This window comes from Merops nubicus, unplaced genomic scaffold (genome assembly GCF_000691845.1).
Source record: "Merops nubicus isolate BGI_N331 unplaced genomic scaffold, ASM69184v1 scaffold25309, whole genome shotgun sequence".
Taxonomy (NCBI): domain Eukaryota; kingdom Metazoa; phylum Chordata; class Aves; order Coraciiformes; family Meropidae; genus Merops; species Merops nubicus.
In genome coordinates, this window is record NW_008633431.1 from 62543 (window position 1) to 86772 (window position 24230).

The window sequence follows — 24230 nt, forward strand, 5'->3', positions numbered from 1 at the left end:
GTTTAATTGATTTATGTGCATATCTGTCTATGAGGCAGCTGAAGGCACATGCAGTATCTGCACAGTGTAATTTAGCAGCTCTGAAAGTGATCTAATGTTTAATCTTAGCCCTTCTGGAAATCTTCAAATAAACTCATTTTCTATTTTAGGGCACAATCATAATTTTCTTATATATATGGTCAGTTTCAACATGTACTTTATCCCAAAAGTGTGAAATTGCTGCTGCTGAAGTCATGGTCTCTGTGGAGACAGAATTGGGAAGAGGACTGTAGCATAAAAAATTTCAAGTTTTTCCTCAGTGATGATAGTATAGTTTATTTTTGTGTGTGTGTTTTATTTGTTTGTTTGTTTGTTTTTCCCCTATGGTGTTTCTAGTTGGGGAAAGAGGGATTAAAAATGTTTCTTTATTGCTAATGAAAATGATAATAATTGACATTGTTACACAATACTTTCAGTTGCTTTTGAAATGTACATTTCAAACATATAGATTCTTTCTTTGACATGTAGTTTGGGGGAAGAAATTGTGTCCAAAAAGAAGAATAGGGTGTAGTTATTGGCTTACCTTTGTACTCCTTGGGGAGATACTAGAAGCTGTTGCAAATTTCAGTAAGATCTTTCTGACCAGCATCAAGTTCAGTTCCAGCTTCTTACAGCTCCAGGAGCTCTGTAAGGAGCACGACAGCAATATTTTACTTGAACACTCACCTAGTGTTAGAGGATTCCACGTTTTCCATTTATTGCTTCGATTTACTTGGAGCATAACAAACATTTCAATTTCTTGCTCTCTTCCAGACTGCTGATGAGGGTTCCACTATATCCTGTGTTGTGGAGCGTACAAGGGGAGCCCTGGACTACGTGTATATAAAATACATTATCTCACAGGTTGATTCCACTGGCATTAATTACTCTGTTAACGATTTTTCTAACGGCAGTGGCACTATCACATTCCTTCCTTGGCAGAGATCAGAGGTAAACCCTACCTTCCTATTAACTATTCATCCTGTCACTTGCAAACCTGCTGGAAAACACCTTCTGAGGATGCTTGACTGGCTTTCATACTAGAAAGTGTTTCCTTCACGTGGCTTTTGTTCTATTTTGCAGGATTTCTTGCATCCTCAACAACTAAGAAATAGATGCTTGTAGATCTGTGTGTGTCTCTGTTCAGGGGTCACTATGTGTACCTGTGTGTTTGAATGCATGATGATACAGGAGATGTGTTCACATTTATCTATATCTTACAATTATGTATATCTGTATGCATAGAAAGACAGTCCTGTGCTGAAATTATGGATCTAGCTACTTTTGAAATTGGAAATAATTGAAATTATCGGGTTTTCGTCAGAGTTTTGGAAATCATATTTATTTCTGCAGCAGTTAACTAGCAGTAGATTTCACTGCCTTAATCCAGTGTCTTGCAACTTTTCTCAGCCACATTCTATCCCTTTTGCTTAATTTGTTTCTTTTAATTCAACCCTGACCCGTGGCACAGGAATTTCACATTTCTTTGAAGAAGAGGTGTGGGTCCACAGTACTGTAGAAAGTTTATGTGTGTTTTCTACTAGTGTTCACACAATAGAAAGGGTGAACTGTTAGCAGAAAATACTGTCTTCAGTTTCACTTTTGTCACTTGGCTGAAGTCAGCCTGGACTGACTGAAACCCACTGACATCATTTGAAAGGATCCCAGTGGCTCCACTGGAACTGTGGATCTGGTCCCAGTTGAGCAATGTAAGTGATTAGAGCTTGGCAAGTTCAAGCTACTCATTTCCACATGTCTAAATATGATCTGCTCCTTAAAACTTTTCTTCTCTACATTTGTCTAATAGTGTCATGATATATAGAAAGCTGGAATTGCCAGAGGTGAACATGTTAATTAATAAGGTGAATTTTAATTAATAGTATGATCTACAATCTCAAGTGTCAGGTGGCAAAAAAGCATGCTCTATTCACTCTCTAAATTGGTTTGATCACTGTAATGTCTCTTCAGAAGTACAATTTCTTCAAGATTTTGAAATCTATCATATTAAATTTTCAATATGCACAATATAAACTGTACTTACGTTAAGGCAGATAATAAATAATTGCTTGCTTGGTTCTGTGTTTATGTCATTTCAAGCACTTAAGGAAATATGCTTTCCAACACATTCTAAATATAAATTATTAACCTAGAAGTTAGGTTAAATTACATGGAAGGCAAAAGTCGTTTTCTATATTATTGCCAGAACTGCACAACAGATACAGCTGACAGACTATCAGAGAATTGGATGGGTTAAGCAGGGTCATGAAATTCATAAAAGTTGTATGTTGCACAGTTTGATTTCTCCATGATTTGGTCCTTCTCTAGGTCTTAAATTTGCATGTTATTGATGATGACATTCCGGAGCTAAATGAGTATTTCCGTGTGACATTAGTCTCTGCAGTGTCTGGAGATGGAAAACTAGGTTCAACTCCTACCAGTGGAGCAAGTATAGATCCAGAAAAGGAAACTACTGATATCAGCATCAAAGCCAGTGACCACCCATATGGTAACTGTGATGAAGATGACAGTCTTGTTGCAGATAATTGTACAGTTCTAGCTGAGCAGATAAAAACTGTGCTTAGACTTGACAGTTGAGAAAGCAATTCCAAGTATTCCACTTTATGTAGCCTGAGATTAATTAATAATTTTTATACAAGAGTGAAAGCTGAGTTACTCATTCTTGAAAATGCTACAAAAAAAAAAAAAAAAGAAAAAAAAGGCATCAAAGCTGCCCTGACCAAACACAGGATAATTCATTTCTAAGAGCAAATAAAGATTGCATGTAGGTGATCCTGTGCAAATTTTTCTCAGATGAGAATTCCTCATGAAAATATAAATTACTCTACATTTATTATATGAATAGATACTCAACAGCATGACATACTGAGGCTCTTTTGGGAAGAGCTGGATTCATTATTGTGCTGTGGCTTTATCAAGAATAATATGGATATCAGTGAGAGAGGGGAAGGTGCAGAGCAAATCCCTGAAAACAGCATGATTGAGTCCAAAGGGCATATCAATAATCAATGTGTTTTAATCTCATAGTTGTTAAATATAAATATAATAAATAATTTTGTTTCAATTAATTACCATAATTAAAATGTGGTGCAAGAAAGCATGTAAATATTACTTCTTCTTTGCCAGGTCTGCTGCAGTTCTCAGTGGGACCACCTCCTCAGCCAGGTGATGAAATGATTCTGCCAGCCTCTGCTGCACCCCATATTACCATTAAAGAAGAAGTTGGACAAATCACATTACTGGTAGTTCGTGCACAAGGCCTTCTTGGAACAGTTCTGGTGGAATACAGAACAGTGCCACTTACAGCTTTCAGCCCTAAGGATTATGAGGTATGGCCATTGCTAAGTGTGATTATTTCATAGTTTAATTAGTGGTATTTGTCCTGGAGATAGCCTTCAGGGTGAGTATTTTAGCCCAGCTATGATGCTTTTCACAGAAACACTTTGTTTTATATGGTGATGTGGTAAATAATAATGTAATACTCACTTTAAAAACATATAATTATGTGACTTTTACCTCCTTTCTTTGCAGCATGATGTATTTCCTGGGAAAATGCTCTGGGTTTGGTTTGTTTTTTTTCCCTTAAAAGAATACTCAATGCATCAATAGAGATATTTGCTCTTGTTGCTGAGTATATCCAACTTCATATGAACATTTGGGTACATGTACAGAGTGGGATTATGTTTGTATGTACTGGGATTTGTATGTGTTCAACAAAATAACCTGCACTTACCTGTGCTTGCTTACCCAACTGCAGAAAATATAGATGAGTTTAGATGGTTATAATGCTGTGAATTTAGATGTCTTTTTCTCATAGCAAAGATTCAGCAGATTTTTTTAAAAAGCTTAAGTAAAGGAAAGTAGATGTTTTGATGAAGACAAACAAAATCAAGTTTCTGTTTCTTTCTTCATATGGATGAAAACGTTAGACTGGAACAAAAATGTGAAGAGCTTTTGTATTGCAGGCTGTTGTGGGCACGCTGGAATTTCAGCCAGGAGAAAAGTACAAGTACATTGCTGTTAACATCACTGATAATTCTATTCCTGAATTAGAAAAAACTTTCAAAGTGGAGCTGTTAAACCCAGAGGGAGGAGGTAAGGCACATACATCAACCCATTGGCTGTGTTTTCATGATCGCTACTCATCCATTAAAATCTTACATTTCTTAGATGTACTGTTTCCATGTTACTTCTAAAGGCAAACAAACACCCCCACACTCCCCAGACAGCTGTGATTTTTCTCAGGAAAGAACTGCTCTTCAGGTATTTTGTTAATCATTGCTGGAAACCACCAGATCCCAAAGAAATTGTATTATTACCATGCATTAGGTCATTTAGAGGCAACTGCTGCTTTTTACATTACCTAATTTCATGGTTGGTAGTGAGAAATAAAATAATGTAAATTTATTTCCCCCAATATTTATAAAACATTTAAGGCTAAACAGCCTAAAGTGGTTTTTATATCTGCCACTTGAGTGATATCAGAGGAATTGCAATACACTGACTTGTTAACTGACTCAGTGTGAGTATAGCAGTAGGAGACTGTGTGTGTTCAGAGGCCTGGAGAATTTAGCTGAGCTGGAGAGGGAACTGGTGACTCTTTGGAAGAGCAAAAAACCCCAATAATTGGGAATCCTGGTGTGAGGTGTTGCACTCATGAGGTATGACAAGCATCAGCACTCTGACACATAAATTCTGAAAGGGCTGAGTGGGTTTGTTTCCACTGCAGAAACTTTTTAGGGGAGATTATAAAGCTTATTGAAGGAACAAAAAAAAAAGTCATTATAAATGTTGGCAGCCATTTTCACTGATGTTTTTTTTAAGCAATCCAGAATTGCAAGGGTGATGCCTTCTGGGAAGTTGTATCATGCTATCTTAGATGGCTATTGTACAACGTGTCACTACTGTGCAGTGTGGTGATTCTCTTCATAAAAGCTTTGGACCTTTCATGCATGTGCACTTTTTGGTCAAACTGTTCATTTGTTAAAACCCAAAACTTTATCTTTATTGTTTTTTTTTCTTTCCAGCCAACTTACAGCTAGCTTTAGTAATTCACTAAACAGAGCCCCTCTTAGCACAAATCCTCTTTTTTGCCTTACCAATACCATCATACAAGCACAAAATTTAGGGTAGAGTCTCCTCTAGTTAAGCTCTTTGCAGATTTTTCCAACTTTCTAACATGTTTTAGCTTTTTGAGAGAATATTAGAATAAGTGAGTTTTGGAGGTTTTAGCCCCTGTTGTAACTTTTTTTTAATTCATATTTCCAATTTCTCCATGACCAGACCTTATTTAGCAGTGATAAAAAGGAAATACAAAAAAAAAACACAAAGAGAGAAAGAGAGAAAGAGAGAGAAAAAGAGAGAGAGAAAGAGAGAAAGAGAGAAAGAGAGAAAGAGAAGAAAGAGATAAAGAAAGAGAGAAAGAGAGAAAGAGAGAAAGAGAGAAAGAGAGAAAGAAAGAGAGAAAGAAAGAGAGAAAGAAAGAAAGAAAGAAAGAAAGAAAGAAAGAAAGAAAGAAAGAAGGAAGGAAGGAAGGAAGGAAGGAAGGAAGGAAGGAAGGAAGGAAAGGAAAGAGAAAACAGAGGTGTATGTGTTTTCTTTCCTTCTGACTTCCCATTGCTATTTTCAATGTCATAAATTAAATAAAAGGTGACATATACTATACTTTTTCTGGCTTTTATCAGAAATCCTGCACCCTTTCATATCCAAAATTAATGCCTTCCTAGAATACTTCCCTCTCTTCTTGTGTTGTCCAGAAATGTTTAAATTACTTTCTGCTTTCTCTTTGTTTATAAATGTATATATGTGTATATATCTGTATGTCTGTCACCTTAAAGTTGCTGAGCTCTTTAGAAATGATGGCAGTGGTAGTGGTGATGGGAACATGGATTTCTTCTTTACAACTGTCCATCAACATGGTAAGAATTTTTGATTCATCTTCTTTTATATTGCTAACTGTGATATCTCTCATAAATTACTATATTGATATAACTTTTCATAGTATTACTTCACTAGTTACAGGTGATTAATTTAGATTTATCATAAAGTTCTGTCAAAATATTCTTATCTGTTTTAATTCAGATATAATTTTAATAGCAGTCAGTGTTTAGTATAACATAGAAGGTAGCAGCTTCTGTAGCATCAAAACTATATTGTTGTAAAATGCAATATTGTAATACCAGAAGTACAGATACAAAATGAATTTTCTATGAAAATTGTCAAATTTTCAGGAGAATAACAAGCAAAGACACTTTTTAAATTGAAGGTCATTTAAAAATTACCTGATTGTATGCTTTGATATGTGCTCTATGTTGTTTTGTTTCTTTACATGTCAAAAATATTCTTAAGGGAAAATAACCTGTGTTAGATTTTTTTAAAGGAATGTTTTGATTATTTTTAGTTTCTTTAAGTTTGTTTTTGTGTCATGACACACAGAAAACAGAGAACTGAGAAAATTTTAGAAGTACTAGATACAGAAATAATATAAAACATGAAGGAAAACCCTAACAATATAGAACTTCAAATTATCCCCTGTAGACCTGAAAATGTTATATCATCACCCCTTATCCAGAAGGAACAATTTACTCCCTTGTGACTGCCTGGTTTTCAGTTTTAATGTAAATGCAGAGGATTTCAGTTTGAATTTGAGTAAGTCTGTGGTATAGCCACTTCTTGGAGCTTCCTGTGGTTTTTTTTGAGGTGCTCTTTTCCTTTTCCTTGTTTCCAGAAATGGTTTTCTTAACTGCCAGGCTTGCTTTCTCAAAGCAGCAAGTTATTTCATCCAAGAAAGTCTTTTTTGTAGCAGGATTTACTGGACTTGTTTTTTTTCTTTGTGTTTCATTCCAGCTTACGTTAGGAGACCTGCATTCATCTGATCTATCTGCTTAAAACAGAGTTTACTATTTAACCTCCCACTATCCTAAATTCTGCTTCATTTTTGTTCATTAAACTTGTCATTTTACTTCTGTTTCTCCCTTAAAATATTGATTTTTATTATGTATTTTTGTTGCATCATTCAATAGAAGGGCTCCCAGGGCTGCATTGTTGAAAGTCAGTTCCTTATCCTTAGTTATCATGCAGCTCAAAAAAAAAAACAAACAGAAAAAAAAAACCCTCCTGACACTGCAGTCATGGTCCCTTGTGTATTTTTGTAATATATTTCTTTAGCTGTTTTGTTTCATGTAAGAAAAGACACTAGCAAAAGATAACCCTTTTTGGAACTTGCACTCAACAGCTAGCTTGGGAATTGCCTCCCACATCCTTGTGACTATTGAGGCTTCTGATGATGCTCATGGTGTGTTTGAGTTCAGTGCTGAGTCCCTCTCAGTAAATGGAACTGAGCCTGAAGATGGAGAGAGCAATATTGTGCTGCAGGTGAGAAAACTCTGAGTCTCCTATTGCTGTGCAGTCCTCTCTCTGTGTTTACTGGGTATTCTGCAATGTTTTTGCTATAATCCTAGTGTTTATAGCAACTTGATCATGCACATCTGTTGTGCCATTTCGTACTGAGTTTTCTAATGTGTTTCACTTATCTTCAAGCTGAAATGAGGCAATAATAATATCCACAGGTTTAAAATTACTTGTATTTGTTTACAGCTGAGGTACTACTATCTTAAGTGTTGATAATACAACAAATTCAGCAAAGCTGAGATAATAAAGATTACACCAGTTTTATTTAAACTTCATTTTTTTTCAGCTATCCTGTCAATGTCTTTGCTTAGTTCCATCTCATACTCCTATGTTTTTCTTTCTCACAGAAGAAATTTTTCTTTATATTTTTCTTTATTATTCTTTATTATTTTTCTTTATATTTTTCTTTATATTTTTCACTTAGGTGGTGAGGACACATGGGGCCCTCTCTCAGGTGACACTGCAATGGGTCATAGCCCATGATCTTACCAAAGACCTGATCTCTACAGATGGGGATGTAACATTTGATGTTGGCCAAGCGAGAGCAAATATTACAGTTCAGGTCTCTCCTGATGAAGTTCCTGAACTGGATAAGATGTTTTCAGTGTTGATCATCAATGTCTCCAACGGTCGACTGGGGAATCATACGAATGCCACATTAACTATTTTAGCTAATGATGATCCATATGGAGTCTTCATCTTTTCTGAGCAAAACAGACCGATAAAAGTTGAGGAAGAAACAAAAAATGTCTCTTTGACCATAATAAGGCGTGGTGGTCTCCTTGGTACAGTGATGGCAACATACAGAACTTTTGGTGATGATGAAGAGTCACCCTTTCTTCCACCTGATGTTGTTAGAGCAGTAGAGGGGAAAGATTATATCCCCATCACAGGTTATGTGATCTTCTCAGCCAACGAAAGTGAGGCCACAATATCTTTGCCTGTTTTGGATGATGATGATCCTGAGAGGTCAGAATCTGTTTTTGTGGAGCTGAGCAGTATTGTCCTGATGGAGAAAGTGCAGGATCGGCCAAGTAAGTATCTTACATATGTAAAACCTACACTTTAAAAATGAAAGCTAGTATGTATATTTAATAGGATAGAAGGCAACAGGTTAAATCCTTTACCTCTGCCCAGCTCTGTATAGTTAAGAAATCTCTGACTTAGCTGCCTTCTGTGCTGGTGGCATCTGTTGCCTTCAGTGCAATGCTCTGTAGAGGATGGGTGAACATTTCTTTATCCTCTTTGCATCACCTTGTCCAAGGTCTTCCAGGCATGTTACAGTATTGGTTTACCTGTTCACCTAGTGTTGTTTCTTTAATGTTCAGTATTAGGAAATAACTAAGCTGGTTTTGTTTATTGAAAGCTAAAATAAATTCTAAAACATAAAAAGGTCTTAGAACCACAGCTGCATCTTGCTTTTGTGGTGTAGAAAATCATGGCATGAATCAGAGAACCACAGAAGAGTTTGGGTTGGAAGGGACCTTAAAGATTATCTAGTCCAACACCCCTGCCATGGGCAGGGACATGTTCCACTGGATCAGGTGGCTCAGAATTTTTGCTTCATCCCTTATTCAGATAAACTTCAGGTCATTGCAGCCTGATTTGTGCTTCAGAGCTTCTTGTTAGACCTGATTGCTGCCCCAGCCCCAGATTAATCTTGATGTTAAGGGAAATTTCAAATATAATTCAGCTGGGAGGTTGAAATCTTATTTAACTATAGTAAGTGTAAAAATGAAATTGATCTTACTACTGACCTTATGGACAAACAAACAAATAATTTAACAGTACCTCATCTCTTTAAAAAAAAATCATGTCTTCTGTGCTCCACAGCAAGGCAGAATAATAAGTTATTAAAAATAGGGATTTTTTTTCAGCCATAATGTAGTTCAAACACTAAAAGTATGTTGGTGCAGTTTGTAGTTATACTTTGTCCAACTCTAAAAAAAAAAAAAGAATATTTTTGAAAGTTGGTGGCAGCTCACTGCTAAACTTGCACCTGTGTCTGTGAACTGTATAGCCATAGAAACCAACATCTCAGGCATCCCCTCACTAAGTTTTCTTTATGTTTCAGTTGTAAATTCTCCTCGACTTGGATTAGTGGGAGAGACAATAGCTCATGTGATTATCAATGCCAATGATGATGCTTTTGGAACACTTCAGCTTTCAGCTTCCACTGTGCGAGTTGCTGAAAATTATGTTGGACCAATCATTAATGTGACCAGAACTGGGGGATTATTCGCAGATGTTTCTGTGAAATTTAAAGCCATGCCAATAACTGCAACAGCTGGTAAGATATCAGAAAAGCAGAAGTATGCAGTCTGTGCTGAAGTGTGGAAGGAGCATACTGTATGCTTTGGGCAATCAAAGCAAACTGTGTATTGAATGCACCATTGTATAAGAAGTGAAAAAAAAATAGACATTTAGTGACTGTAGGAATCCAGCCCTGATAGGAGACATCATGCAGCAGCTTCTAGAAAGCTCTGAGACATCATCACTGGAAAATCCAGCAAGAGAAGTAGGTGAAGGTGTTGGGGTGCTTGTTTCCCTAGTAGCCCATCACCTCTTAAAAAAAGAAAATGAAGAAAAAAATACTATAGTAATATATGTAGCTATTATTTAGTCCAGTGTACATATCTAAACACACCATGAATTGTTCAGGTGAACTTATTGGAGGGCTGGGAACTCAGCTGTAAAACAAACAGGCAAAACTCAATCCAAACCCAAGAAGCCTTAAACTTCTAAAAATGGGGGAGGTTAAGTTCTTCAGCTGGTCCCTGCTGTAGAGAAGGTGCATAAAGAAAGGAGTGAACCCCTGAAGTGTGCAGGGTCAGAACCACTGAGGCAGTTAGAAATCAAACCCACTGCTTTGCAGCTGTGGCCAAAATGGAACAGGTGGGTGGGTAGATGCTCTGAGAACTTGTATTTTAGTTTCCCTTTTATGTAACAGACTTTTCTAAGTAAGTCTGTAGCTAGATAGGTGTCAGAGTATTGCTTTCAATTAATTTCTGAGGCAGAGCCATTGTCTAGTTGTTCATCTGGACACTCTTAGAGCCAAATTTGCCTAAAGTGAGGTCTGCATGCAAAATCTAACCTTTACTATAATCAACTTTGACAAAGGTGCTTCTGTTCACTTTTGTCTCTTGGAAAGCTGGAGAGAATTAGGAATCAAAGACAGACCCACTCAGTAATGTGACCTTGTCAAAGGAAGGCAATAACAGACCTTTTGTAACTACCTCTTGATCTAACAGTGCAAAATCTACTTTGGCCAAGCCAAGTTTTATTTTAAACTATCTGGGTATCTAAAAGGCAATGGGAAATAAAAAAACTGTGTTGTCTGGGTTTGACAATAAAGGAAAAAAAAAAACAAAACAGGAAAACACAGAGAAATGCATGAATAAGCAAGAAGAGAAGTATTACTCATGATGTTCAATACACTGAAGCATAATGCATTAATATTCTGTGTTTCTTATTGTTTTGGTGGTTTTTTTTTCATCTACAAATCTAGGTGAAGACTACAGCGTAGCCTCATCAGATGTTGTCTTACTGGAAGGGGAAACAAGTAAAGCTGTGCCAATTTATATAATTAATGATATCAATCCTGAAGTGGAGGAGTCATTTTATGTTCAGCTGCTGAATCAAACAACAGGAGGAGCATTGCTTGGGTCTTTGACTAGGGCAGTCATAACAATTGAGGCTTCTGATGACCCATTTGGATCCTTTGGTAAATCTTATTTTATAAAAATCTTATTTTTATATTTTCTTTTGGCTGTTAACTTTCCTACTGCAGATCTGTGGGTAAGCTGTTAATGGGCAACTGAATATGAACTTTCAGAAGACAAAGAGGAAGCCTGGATGAAGACAGTAAAGGAGAAGATGAGATAAACTAAATTAAAACATGTAATTAAGGAGTAGTGGTTCTACTTCTTATTAACAAAATAATAATACTCCTTTATGACAAAAAATTATTACTGGATTTTAGTTCATTTTTATTTATTCTGTGCTGCATTTCTGCAATAATTTTAAGCCAAACTCTTCAGTCTAGTATCTGTTACTTAAATACTTTGATATCTTTGTTTTATTAGATAATCAGCCAAAGCAGTTTTAAGAATATGGGGAAACTGAATAACATAGAGCAGTTAAATTACATTGTCTTTTTTTTCTGTCAAGTACTTTGATTTTTCTTGGGCCTGTTATTGTAAACAAAATTAATTCTGTATACTTTCCAGAGTTAGTTCCATTACAGAGGTTTTGAGAAGGTTCTTGATGATTTCAAAAGCTTGATGGTAATTCAGAAATCTGTCTTTTTTGTATCTTATTTAGATTTTGTGTATTTTTTTCATGCCTATTCCTTTGACTTACCCTTTTCTTCCTTCAGTACCCTACTGAATTCATTTTGTTCCATTTTATAACAGAATGTGGTAGAGGAAAGAGGAAATAATGTCAAAAATAAGTAAATACTTGTTAAATAATTAAATAATTAAGGTAAATAATTAACAATTCTTAAAAACTAGAATTTTAATAGAAGGAGGACTAGAAACATTTTTAGGTGGAATATGTTAACTTATTTCTTCAGCAAGTAACATGAAAGCTGCTAAAGAGTTTCCTTGCTGTGAATAATTAAGAAATTGTCTTCCAGGAAGAGCTTAAAAACAGGTCTTGCTTAGCCTCAAACAGTGGGTGTGTTGGAATAATCTTTTGGGATGAGAGTTTACTTTTCATCCCCACTTCACCTGTAGATGAAAATATTACTACTGAAGGTTCACTTTTAAGTTTAAACCTGATGAAATGTGATTTACCTGTGCAGGTAAATGCAATCAAGTGAAACAGAACTACCTCAGGAGTTCATATATTGAATTTCCTTTTCGTTGTTAATGAAATACATCTCTCTGTGCTGCACTTCAGTTTTCCAGATTACTGAATTCACTGTGGAGGAGCCCGAGTTTGGGTCAGTACCCATAAATCTGCCAATAATCCGCAATGCTGGGACACTGGGTAACGTTACTGTTCAGTGGGTTGCTACCATTAATGGACATCCTGCTGATGCTGACTTGAAGGTCAGCTTGGGTAATGTGACTTTTGCCCCTGGGGAAGCCATTCAGATGTTGCTGTTGGAAATCCTGGCTGATGATGTTCCAGAAATAGAAGAAGTAAGTAAAACGTTTTTCTTGAATGCACTTTTCTTGAATAGTATTAGTTTTACCTCATTATAGAAATGTGTCAAAATTAAAACAAGGAATTTTCTGACAGGAATGTGCCAGAGATTCAGACTTCACTTTGCTTGTGACCATTGTTAGAAATATCAAAAACCTCCTTAGCTGCATTATTTATTTTTGTTTTCTTTCCTTTTTGAGATTGTCCAAGTAGAATTAACCCAGGCCTCCAATGGTGGTGCCATTGGGTTAGATGGCGTGGCAAATATTATCATACCTGCCAACGATAATCCTTATGGCACAGTTTTCTTTCATCAGTCCTTGTATCGACTTCAGGAGCCACTAGAAAGAAACTTGCTTGCAAATATAACAGTCAGGAGAAGGTTTGTACACTTTTTTGTTCATATTTATTACTTTTGGTTGGTTGGTTGGGTTTTTTTTTTTTGATCTTGGCTATAATTTTAAATGTCATACTCCTCTTCTGAAAGCATTTCCATCAATTTCTTGATCTGACAGCTCAGCATATTTTTGTTTTGCATACATTGTTTTTGAAGCAGGTGTGTACTTGTTAGAAATGTGCATAAAGAACTTGAATTTAACATACATTGTAATGTACAGTGTAAACTTAGTGTACACAGTGTGCTTGGTGTTTCATTTTGCCTGTTTAATCCTCAAATCATTTAACACACTGCACAACAGCCTGCTGCCATGATTTGAACTGGAGGACAAAACAGGTCAGCCCTTGTGGGATGGAAAGAAACAAGAAGAGGAAAACAGGTTTTATGCATATGAGATGATATCCTGAGGACACAGTAGGAAAGATGACCAGGTTGGGCAGCACAGGCTTTTTCTTCCTTGCCAGCCCTAAGAAGACCAAATTAATTGTTAGAAACACGTTTGCAAACATACATTCCTAACAGACTGTTACCCAAGCTATAAATCATCAAACTTGCTATCCACAATAAATGGCAGCTTGGTTATTCTGGTACTAGTCTCAAGGACACCCACTTTAATTAGCTATTTGGGACTCTTCAGCAATTTAGAAAGAGATTTTGTTCACTTTTATTCTTAACCCAGAAGCTTAAAGAATGTTAAGATATGCTCATTAAACTGACATTGCTTTTCTGTTTTAATATCTTTTAGTGGGGGAAGGTTTGGTCAGCTCCAGATATTTTACAGCACTTCTGAGACTGACGTTGTAGCTCTTGCCATTGAGCAAGGTCAGGACATCCTGGCCTGCTACGAGTCTCCTGTACAAGGAATTCCTGACCAGCCATCCAAGAGCACAGTGAACGTGTCAGCAGCAAGTGACCCACTGTATGCCTGTGCAACTCAGTGCCTAAAAGAACAAGCTTGTTCAGCCTTTACATTTTCCAGTGCCTCTGAGATTCCCCTTTGCCTTTGGCTGACATCAGAGACCAGTGCATTGACTAACACTTCAGGATTCTGGACCTACAGGAAGAACATCACCAGTGCATCTGCTCTCTTCAGCACACAAGCCATCGCTGGCAGTGATTATGAACCTGTTACAGGACAGTGGTCCATCATGCAGGAAGGGGAAGAGTTTGCTAACCTCACAGTTACCATCCTCCCTGACAGTCTGCCAGAGCTGGATGAGAAGTTCACCATCTCCCTTTTGAAAGTTGAACTACTGAACATCTCAGCCAGCTTGAAAAATCAGCCAGCGATAGGACAGCCAAATACTTCCACAGTTATCATAATGATGAATGGAGATGCATTTGGAGTGTTTAAGATCTACAGCATAAGTCCCAATGCCACAGAGAAGGGTCTGTATGTGGAAGTAGAAGAACGTCCTCAGGCCAACGTGCAGCTAATGATACACAGGACAGAAGGCAGCCTGGGACAGGTGACAGTGGAATGGCGTGTGGTTGGTGGAACTGCTACCCCAAACTTGGATTTTGTAGGTGTTGGGGAGATTCTGGTGTTTGCTGAAGGTGAGGCAAGGTTTTGCACTAGCTTCTGTTTTATAAAACTAAAGAGAAGCATAAAGAACCTGACAAGCACTCAGTCTTCTGGATGTTTTCATAAGTGATGACTTATTCTTAGGCTAAACTTCCCTGAATGCTGAGCATACATATTCATGGAATCCTAGACTGGGTTGGGTTGGAAGGGACCTTTCAATGTCATCTGGTCCAACCCCCTGCAGGGAGCAGGGACATCCCCAGCTAGAGCAGGGTGCTCAGAGCATCATCCAACCTCACCTGGGATGGTTCCAGGGATGGGGCAGTGACCACCTCTCTGGGCAGCCTGGGACAGGGGCTCAACACCCTCAGTGTCAAACATTTCTTCTGTCTAGTCTAACTGTCCCCCTTTTTAGTTTCAAACCATCTCCCCTTGTCCTGTCACAACAGGCCCTGTAAAAGTCTGTCCTCACCTTATGCAATGGCCTTATTCAAACGAATATAGTTCATTACCATATTTTGTATTTTATATCCTAGATTTATATCATAATATATCCTATATATATCAATTATATAACATAATATATCATATATTATGTTGCAGAGCACCCACGGTGATAGTAAAAGAAAGAAAGACAAAAATCATAAATATCTAAGTATTATTTAAAGACATATTTTAGTGTGCATTATAAAGATTACCTTTTTACCATGTAAATAAGCAATAATAATGCTGAAAATAGCTGTTATATCAAGGCTAATGAAAATGAGAATCAGGAATCTTCTGTTAACTTCCAGTCAGTATGTTTCCAGTTTTTCCAGGAGACAAATAACTAACACAATGACAGTCCATTTTAATGCATACCCTAACCCAGTAAATGTATTTAAATGGAGTGTTTAAACAGATGGTTAATCAGAGAATTTGTCCACTTGGTGTTATTTTACAAGAATGATATTCCCCTTTTCTGTGTTAGATTTGAAAGCCAGAAAACTTATAATGCAAATAACTAATGCTAGACATTCAGAAATTTCACCTGCATTGCTAGTTTCTACATAGTATGTTTGATAATTTGACAACTACATTGTCCTAAGTGAACCTTTTAATTATAGTTGCATAGAACTTCATAATGACACTCAGCAGCTTCTAGACAGGTAAATAAATAAACGTGCTTCGTGTCCTTTTTCCTAAATTAAGTCTTTTTGGAAGGTGATTTCTGTGTGCAGAGGTAAATGTGTGCATGCTCTTCTTCTTGCAGGGGAGACAAAGAAGGTGGTCACACTGACCATTCTAGATGATTCAGAGCCAGAAGATAACGAGAGTATCATCATCAGCCTGGTCCACACTGAAGGAGGGAGTCGGATTCTGCCCAGTTTTGAGACTGTCACAGTGATTATTCTGGCAAGTGACAATGTGGCAGGAGTCCTTAGCTTCCAGACAGCCTCCAGATCTGTTATTGGTCGTGAAGGTGGGTTCTTTGTGTTGACCACGCTCACTTTGTTTAACATTAGCTTCCAGCTCTGTGCTTTCTGTTGGGATTGACTCTCAGTGGGTGGTTGTATCACTGTTCAGAGGATGCCAGCAAGCAGGGGATATCCACATTCTTGGTGTGTATTTCCCTGAGTCTTTGAGTCTTGGAAGCATAGCACCTAAATCTATGGAGAGGATGAGTACACCATTTCCAAAACCATTTTTTTGTATTCTGAAGATCACACCTTGCTGCTATTGGTACTGCATTTTGAAGCTCCTTTCAGCATTTCTTCTTTGTCTATACTATATCCTAGAACTGTATAACTGTATATAACTCCTACCACACACACTTTTTGTAGTTATAAGCAAATAGAATCTGTTAGTGACTTACAATTCACTTTAAAACTTTGAGAAAATATTCCTACAGAAGATCAGGAAATCATCTTCCCTCTTCCTGACTCAAAAAGTTGCTGGTTTTGGATTTTCTGTAAATATTTTTTTTTTATGGTAGCTAATGTAAGAATGAAGCAGTCTTGCTATTGTCACTCAATTATGACTTGTAAGAGAAAAGATAGTAATCTGATAAAACCCAAAATTGGCTACTAGTGCTTTGAAAGAGCATGTTACCTGTTTGGTGTGAGGTTTGATGCAGTTTTTCATAGGGTAATAACAGTACTAAGAGTGATTGATTTCCTTAGTAAGCCAAACCAATCCCATGTATTATTATTTCCAAGCATCCATATTGTATCATAAATTTCTAGATATTTCATGGTTTTGAAAGCCAGTGCAACACTGTGAATACTGCCAAACTTAAATTTCACACACTTGACCAATGCTGTTGAGATATGGGTGCAATACACTTACATATTATAAACATCTGTCCTCTAATGTGAATGTATTGCATAATGTTAAAAATTTTACCTGCTGATCTATTTCATATTGACAAAACAATTTCAGATGGCTGTATTTAAAATATTTACTATATAAATGATAGACATTTTATAAATAAGGAGAAATTTTATACATTTATATAAAGATTTAATGTTACAAAATAATGTTTTCTTAATTTTACAAAGATTTCTAAGGAGTTTGCTCTTTAATTAAAGCACCCATCAATTTAAATGTTATAAATGTGAAGGATACCATAATGGCTTCTTATAGATGCACATTGCCAATTGATATTGATTTTCCAATAATTTTAAGAAATTACTAAACAACTCATAAGTTAGTAAATATTAATATTTTAGTTTCATATCCTTTATTTTAAAGTTTGTAAATTATTAAATATGAACATTTTCTGGATGTTTTCAAACAGTGGTGATCTTTCTAGTTCAGTCTTAGATAAGTGGAATTTATGGGTAATTACAAGCATACTTCAAAATATTGTCTTATCATTTGTTCCCAGGAGAACACCTGCAGTTCCATATTGTCAGAACTGCTCCAGGACTGGGAAATGTTACTGTTGAATGGAAGATAGTTGGGAATAATGTGAAACAAAATTTTGAAAACTCTTCTGGAATGCTCTTTTTTCCTGAGGTGAGTCTCTAAGCAAAGCTAATGGCTACAGGAGAACAGTGTGGTTAGAACTGAGCTGGAAAAACAAGTGTACTTTTAGAGCTGTTTTTTGTTACTTCATCTGATTATTCACTTGCTGATTTACTCTGGGGAGTTCTCAACTGGAGGGAGCCTACAGTTTTTGATATGTTTGCTCTACATTTATGTTTGCTCAAGATGCATATGATACCTGTATCATATGTATCACCTGTACGTTATGCAATAATGACTAAACATCTTATCAAAATAATAAACAGGAGACATTGAATACCACGTTGTGTGTTCACTTGCTGGATGACCATATTCCTGAAGAAAAAGAAGAATACCAGATCATCCTGTACAACATCAGAACAGAAGGTAGGGCAGAACTGTAGCCTGCAATGTCTGAAAATGACCATTGAGTGTAATATTTTCATGTGTATTAACCTGTTCTGGAAGTGCAGGACTAAGCATACTGCAAATGGTGTACACTATGCAAAGTTCATTTTACATTTTATTGAAACAGGCTTGATCTGTATGTGTATATGTAGATAAACCCCATGGTATCTTTACAATTTTCCTTAACTGGTTTTAAACCTGATTTAACTCTGCCTGCTTAATTCAGTTATTAGCTTCCCTTGAACACAATACACACCTGAGGTTATTAATGTGTTCTGGATACAGCTGCCATGAAATAAGTAGATATTTTTATACTTTAAAACAATCTTGTCATGCTGCAAGCTGACTTTCTGATCTGTCTCTGAATTCAAGGAGTTCAGAATATTGTATTCTTGCCATTCAAATTATAATGAGAAAAGAAGCATGAAACTCTGTCTTTTCTGAAATAACCTTTGTTAAACCAAAATTAATGTCTAAACACCAAACTAACATGACATGGATTGTGCTGTTGCTAGGTCCCTTACCAGCTTGCCAGAATCATTTGTTGACTCTTGTAGTCCATCAGGATAAACATGAGTTAGTACACCAACAATTATTCATCCAGGCAACACTGGGAAAAGGAAATAATTTCTTAATGGAATGATAGAGAAGTTGAATAGAATTTTAACTTTTGAAGTGAAGTCCTGGGAAAACTTTCTTTTTCCTTTCACAATAGAGGGAGCTGAGAGAAGTTGGTATTTGGTATTGGCCCATTAAGTTTTCTCATTTTTCAGTGCATTTTTGTGACTCTATTTTTAGTATGCATGCAATTTCTGTTGTAGGTTCCTGTTTGTGTGCTAGAATATAAATATACATATATTCTACACCACCCATAAACTTCATTGAGCACTTCATGCATTTGGTTTAATTTCAATTGCACTGTTGCTGACTGTGATTTGGATGTAAAACCAGCAGTAATGTAAGACAAAAAGTTTAATTGCATAACACTGTTCACTGTGGTCTATTCACTCTTTTGCAGGAGTTCCTCCTTCGGGTGCTGCTGTTTTGGATAGTCAAGGATATGAAGCTGTTCTGACAGTAGAAGCTAGTGATGAACCACATGGAGTCTTGAATTTTGCTACCCCATCCAGGGTAGTTTTAATTCCAGAGGAAAATAAAACTGTTCAGCTTTTCATTAACAGAGAATTTGGATCTCTAGGTTTGTATAATAATTTCAAGAGAAAGGAAGTTCTCCTTTGGTAATGGTTAGGCAAATGAAAGGCATGACAGGGAAGATGGAAATTTTGAAAATCTTGGATGCAGCTGATATTTTCAGAACTTCTAGGCTCCATACTACAGGCTTGGAAACTTGAGTTTTAGTTAAAACTGTAGGCATAGGCCTCATTTCCACAGCAAGGTCACAGCTCCCTAACTAGTTGACTATTATTTGACCACCTTTATTTGTAATGGATCTGTGTCAAAGTGTTAGTCTTTCTAGAAGAAATAAAAAAACTGAGAAAAGGAGCTTGTGTTGAGTTATTGTTCCAATTTAGCAGATTAGGAGTGTCCCATGGAAAAAATTGCATTCAGACCTCTGAGTTCAGTTGATATCTCCTCTGAGAAATTATCCCATTTTAAATCAGTTTGTCTTTTAACACCCATAAAATTAGGTTGTACTTCGTTCCAGAATTCAATAATATGTTGTGTGTAAAAAGATTTTGTTGGTTGCCTGAGATTTTCAACTTATATTGTGACATCATGTAATAATTTCCTACATACCTTTTTAGTCTATATTTAGACCTCACTGATAATCTTCTTAATTTCTTATTATATCTGTTTTGAAGTGAAGTGGCCAGTTAAAAAGAATATTCAAGTTCTGGAAACACCACAGATCTGTAGAGACATTTTAGTGACATTTCTATGTTTTCCCATTTCTTTTTAAATATCAAACAGTATCTAATTTACTTTTGGAACACTACTCAGGAAACTAATGCTTTAAGGTAAATATCCACAGTAAATATAAGAGCTCTTAAAAATTCAAGTCCATCATTATGTTTTAAAACTAAGATGCTTTTGTACCTTATATTTTATTTCATACAGACTAGCTTTGAATTTCACCTGCCATTTTATCTCCAGGATCACTCTTTTTGAATTTGGAGCTTGCCTTACCCTGGCAGATTAATTAGACAGGGCTTTATTATATTAAAAAAATAATAATAGTAAAAAAAATGTTTCCCTTGGTAATATTTATCAGTCCCCCCATTTTTATTCTTTGTTGGAACCTGTGTCAGTCTGCATGGGAAGGAAACTAGATTAATTAAGCTGTATTTACCAGCACTGTCTTTAGATCCTCTCTTAGAGATCAGTTGTTCCTAAAACATTCTACTTCCCTTGGCACCAAACCTGATATTAGTAACATATTAATGTCCCAGGTTGTACTTTATCAATGTAATATTCGAGGTCCACAGCACCTCAAATTTCTGAACACATTTGGTCCTAGTGCTTTTTGACTCCTGTGGTGTTGGATGAATTACCAAACACTGGACTGAAAGCACATTAAAACAAAGTTCCATCAGCTCCAGATGAGCCATTTAATCCTGTTTTGCAGCTAGGCATTTAATTTTGTAGGTGAGCATTTAATATCTTTTTTTTTTTTTTTTGTCTATTCCAGTGAGCATTACATAAGAATTGAATATTTATTTATTTTTTTTATCACAAATTGAACAGGTGATATCAATGTTACATATGCCACAGTCCCTGGATTGCTCATTTTAAGTAATCAGACAGAAGTGACCTTGGCTGAACCAGGAGCTGATTTTGTAGCTGCTTCTGGCTCACTCATTTTGGAAGAAGGAGAAACATCAGCTCCCATAAATATTACTATTCTAGAGGTAAACTCTAAACCCATTCATTCTATACTGTTCTATATGACATCAGAAGAGGAATATTTTGGAAGCTAAAGCTTGCAACCTATGTGTTACTGGAAGCTATATATTTAATTGTCATTTAGAAAGATGGTTTTTATCTTAATGTTAAAATCCCAGAAGGACAAATAATAACAGAAAGCAGCTCTAGCTATGCATAAATGAAATTTAGCTGCCTCATTAAGATTTCACTATCTGATGTTTAGATCACTGTACTAACACTGTTCACTGCTACAGACTCTTACTTTCTCTTTGATTAGGGCTTATTGCATTTAAAATTGGGTGGAAATTTATTCACAAGAATAGTTTAGTATCACCACAGACCCTTTTTCTATTAAATACGATGTCTTACTTCATAATTCAGTCAAAGTGATCAATTTTACACCCACTACATGTAGTTCAGGAAAACAGAAAAATAAATTAATCCTAGTTTTGCTGTAATATTAACAGCTTCTAGTGTGTTGCTTTTTGGTGATTTCTGTGAAAGTTTGTTAAAGGCAAATGACAAGAAGATGAAGTGGATTTGTGTTTTGCAGGATGATGTACCAGAGGTGCAAGAATTCTTCTTGGTCAATTTGACTTCAGTGGAACTCATCATGAACCATTCAACTTCATCCCCACCTAGGCTGGGTAAAACAGCTTACACAGAGTTCTATTTGTTTTTCCTTTTATATCAGTTACATGCAGATTATATTACTCTGGCCTACTATCATTATTCCACTTACTTGCCAACTATGCCAGTGTGAGACAGGATATTCTGAAATATCATTTTCGAATATTAAACATATTCATTATTACATTTGTTTCTTACTTTGTTAAGCTCTTTAAAACTCATAAGGCAATTTTCATAGGGGAGCTACTAATTAACAGCTGGAGAAAACAATAATCTGAAAAGCTTTAATTGTGATGTGTTAATCTGATTTGCATTTCCAAGTACATCATGGAAGCAAAAATGTAGAAATAATTACCTTATATGATGACTTTATTCACTTTTTTAAAGTCTCTTTTTATTACACTTTATCATTCACTTTCAGCAGTTGTATCCTGTGGTCTTACTACTTTTCCAGTGAACTTCGTTCATCATTTGCTTAATTAGATCCTCACTCTGCTTCTAAATTCAGTAGCATAGGTGCCATTTGCCTTGAAGACAGTTGGGTTACCCTGTGGTGCTAGAGACTGGTTGTACTGATTTCTTCTAACATCTTCTTCGACTCTTTTCCCTTTTCTTTGCATGCCTGTAGAAGTGACAGAGTTAATTCGTTACAGACTGAAAGGTAACTTGCAAGACTCATTGCTAATTTGTAGAGCTTGAGCTGTGTTTAGTCAAGTCTAAAATTTAAAATAAAAAAGAATAACATGTAAGTAGAAAGGATTTTTCTGAGCTAAACTGTGCTGGGTGCTGTAAAGTCTCACCTTCTGTTGTAAGGGGTTTGCAGTCTCTTTGAACTGTGACCATTCATCCCTCCTGTGATACCTGCTAGTGGGTGAAATGCTCTTAGGATGAACAGATCCTAGGGGCTTATTGCAACAGGGCAAGAGGTGAACACACTGAACTTGAGTGGACTTCTCTTCTGATCTGAGGCTTCACTGATAAGGAGCAGAAACAGCAAGGATAAAGACAGTTCTGTTGTTTTGTCCACGCCTCTCTTGCTCCCATCTTCTAGAAAAGGTGAAAGAAAGAGCCTGACTCAAGTATGAAAGTGTAAGGAATTATAAAAAAGGGAAAAATATCAACAGCTGAATAAACTTAATAGATACAAGAAAGAGCTGAGCTGGGGGATGAAGGGTCATCAGGCAAGAGGAGGGATACCAGACATAAAATAAGAGGTCTGGCACTGGGAGCAAAGTGTTACAGATCCTGGGTGAACTGGTCTGACTGTGGCAAAACGAGGGGAAATGTGGATTGAGTGAAGCTAAAAGGCAGCTCTAGATTTCTAAACCTCCAGCAAAATTTCTGCTGGTTTTGTAGAGGTTTTGCAGCTGCTGCTGATCTTCAGCCATACCTCATAGTGATAGGTTTGGGTTCATGGCAATGACTTTTCACTTTTATTCAGTTTTACCTGAGCTGATAGAACACTTTCTATGGAACTAAATATATTTACTATGGGTTCAGTGGAGTCATTTTGGTTGTAGAAATGGTCACTCTTCTCTTAATTTGTTTTGAAGTCTCATTAAAAGTGAGTTGAAGCAAATTAAGGTTGCCATGCAGTGATGTTGTCTGAACAAATTAAGGGACTATTTTCTCAGAAAAATTAAGTTCTGACTGTAGAGTTTTGGCCCCTGAAATCAATGGACACTTCTGGCATTAATCTATGCAGTATTTTCACAATGCTATACATACAGTAACTGCTTAGAGTTACTGTGAAGATACATATTTCTCCATGGAGCATTAGAATGTTACAGTACATTAACAGGCTACAGAGTAATTAACTACCCTGTATTTGTGACAGAACCTGAGGTGTGTGCCAGTAAGGTTTGTGATCAGGCATGGAAACATGAATTAGGGGTGAAATTCTGGATCAATTGTTATTCTTCTTTGTCATTTTTCCTCCCATATTCAGAATGGCATGGTCTGAAAAATGTTGAATTTCATCCTAATAAACACACACAATTAAGATAAATTAGAATTCCATGACAGATCTTCCTTTTTTATTTCCTATTTTTTCTGTGCTGTGTTTTACTTTCTAAATTTTCTCTGCTCTGGTTGTATACATTACTAAACCTAACGGTGATAATTCAAGACACTGTGTTGCTGTTTTAGTACTAAGGTAGGAAGGACAAATTTTCTTTGAGCCTTTGCAGTTATTTTGATTTTTTTTCCTCCTCCTCCTTTTCAAAACAGCGAATTATGGACTTCTCCTACAAAATTAGTAGAGATTTAAGGAATGCTTCTATTATTCTTGAAAATAATGAGAACAGACTTGATGAATCATTCATATTTATCTTTCTGTTTTCCATTTTTAGATGTGGAAGGTTTAGCTTCTCAAATAATTATTGATGCCAATGATGGAGTAAGCGGAGTGATTGAGTGGGAAAGTACCAAGTAAGTCTTGTGTCCTTGCAGAACTCACTGTGTCAGCTAGTGATGGGGCTTGCCAAGTTATTTTCATTTTTGGTTAACAGAAAAATTCCTATTAAAAAACAAGGCCAGGTCCTTGAGATGGCAAAGCATCATTCAGTTCAGTAGAACTGGGAAGTGTAAGATAATTCCCACACTGAAACCAAACATTTATAGTTTATTTACTCAGAAATCTTTTGCTGCCATGTGCTTACTTTCACTGCTGTTCTTTTATACAGTGAACACTCCCCAGCCTCCATCCACTGTTCCATCCTCTGTATCCATGTGAATGTGCACACTGGCATCTCCCAGATCTTTTTCTCTAATTTCCAGGAGCTAGGAAGAAGGGAT

The 24230-nt window shown here is 36.3% G+C and overlaps 1 protein-coding gene across 1 annotated transcript in view; it reads left to right on the plus strand.

Moving 5' to 3' along the window:
- The window catches only part of GPR98 (G protein-coupled receptor 98), a gene marked incomplete at its 3' end in the record, with an annotated part of 83239 nt that overhangs the window by 48677 nt on the left and 10332 nt on the right, over positions 1-24230 (plus strand). The window contains exons 22-40 of the mRNA XM_008948264.1: positions 793-969; positions 2344-2524; positions 3163-3365; positions 4002-4131; positions 5874-5954; positions 7271-7410; positions 7871-8480; positions 9521-9736; positions 10955-11170; positions 12352-12596; positions 12801-12982; positions 13743-14554; positions 15775-15984; positions 17392-17522; positions 17798-17897; positions 18937-19116; positions 20625-20788; positions 21358-21451; positions 23786-23864. Of these exons, the coding sequence (XP_008946512.1) occupies positions 793-969; positions 2344-2524; positions 3163-3365; positions 4002-4131; positions 5874-5954; positions 7271-7410; positions 7871-8480; positions 9521-9736; positions 10955-11170; positions 12352-12596; positions 12801-12982; positions 13743-14554; positions 15775-15984; positions 17392-17522; positions 17798-17897; positions 18937-19116; positions 20625-20788; positions 21358-21451; positions 23786-23864 (4151 nt within the window). The remainder of the gene's footprint in view (positions 1-792; positions 970-2343; positions 2525-3162; positions 3366-4001; positions 4132-5873; positions 5955-7270; positions 7411-7870; positions 8481-9520; positions 9737-10954; positions 11171-12351; positions 12597-12800; positions 12983-13742; positions 14555-15774; positions 15985-17391; positions 17523-17797; positions 17898-18936; positions 19117-20624; positions 20789-21357; positions 21452-23785; positions 23865-24230) is intronic.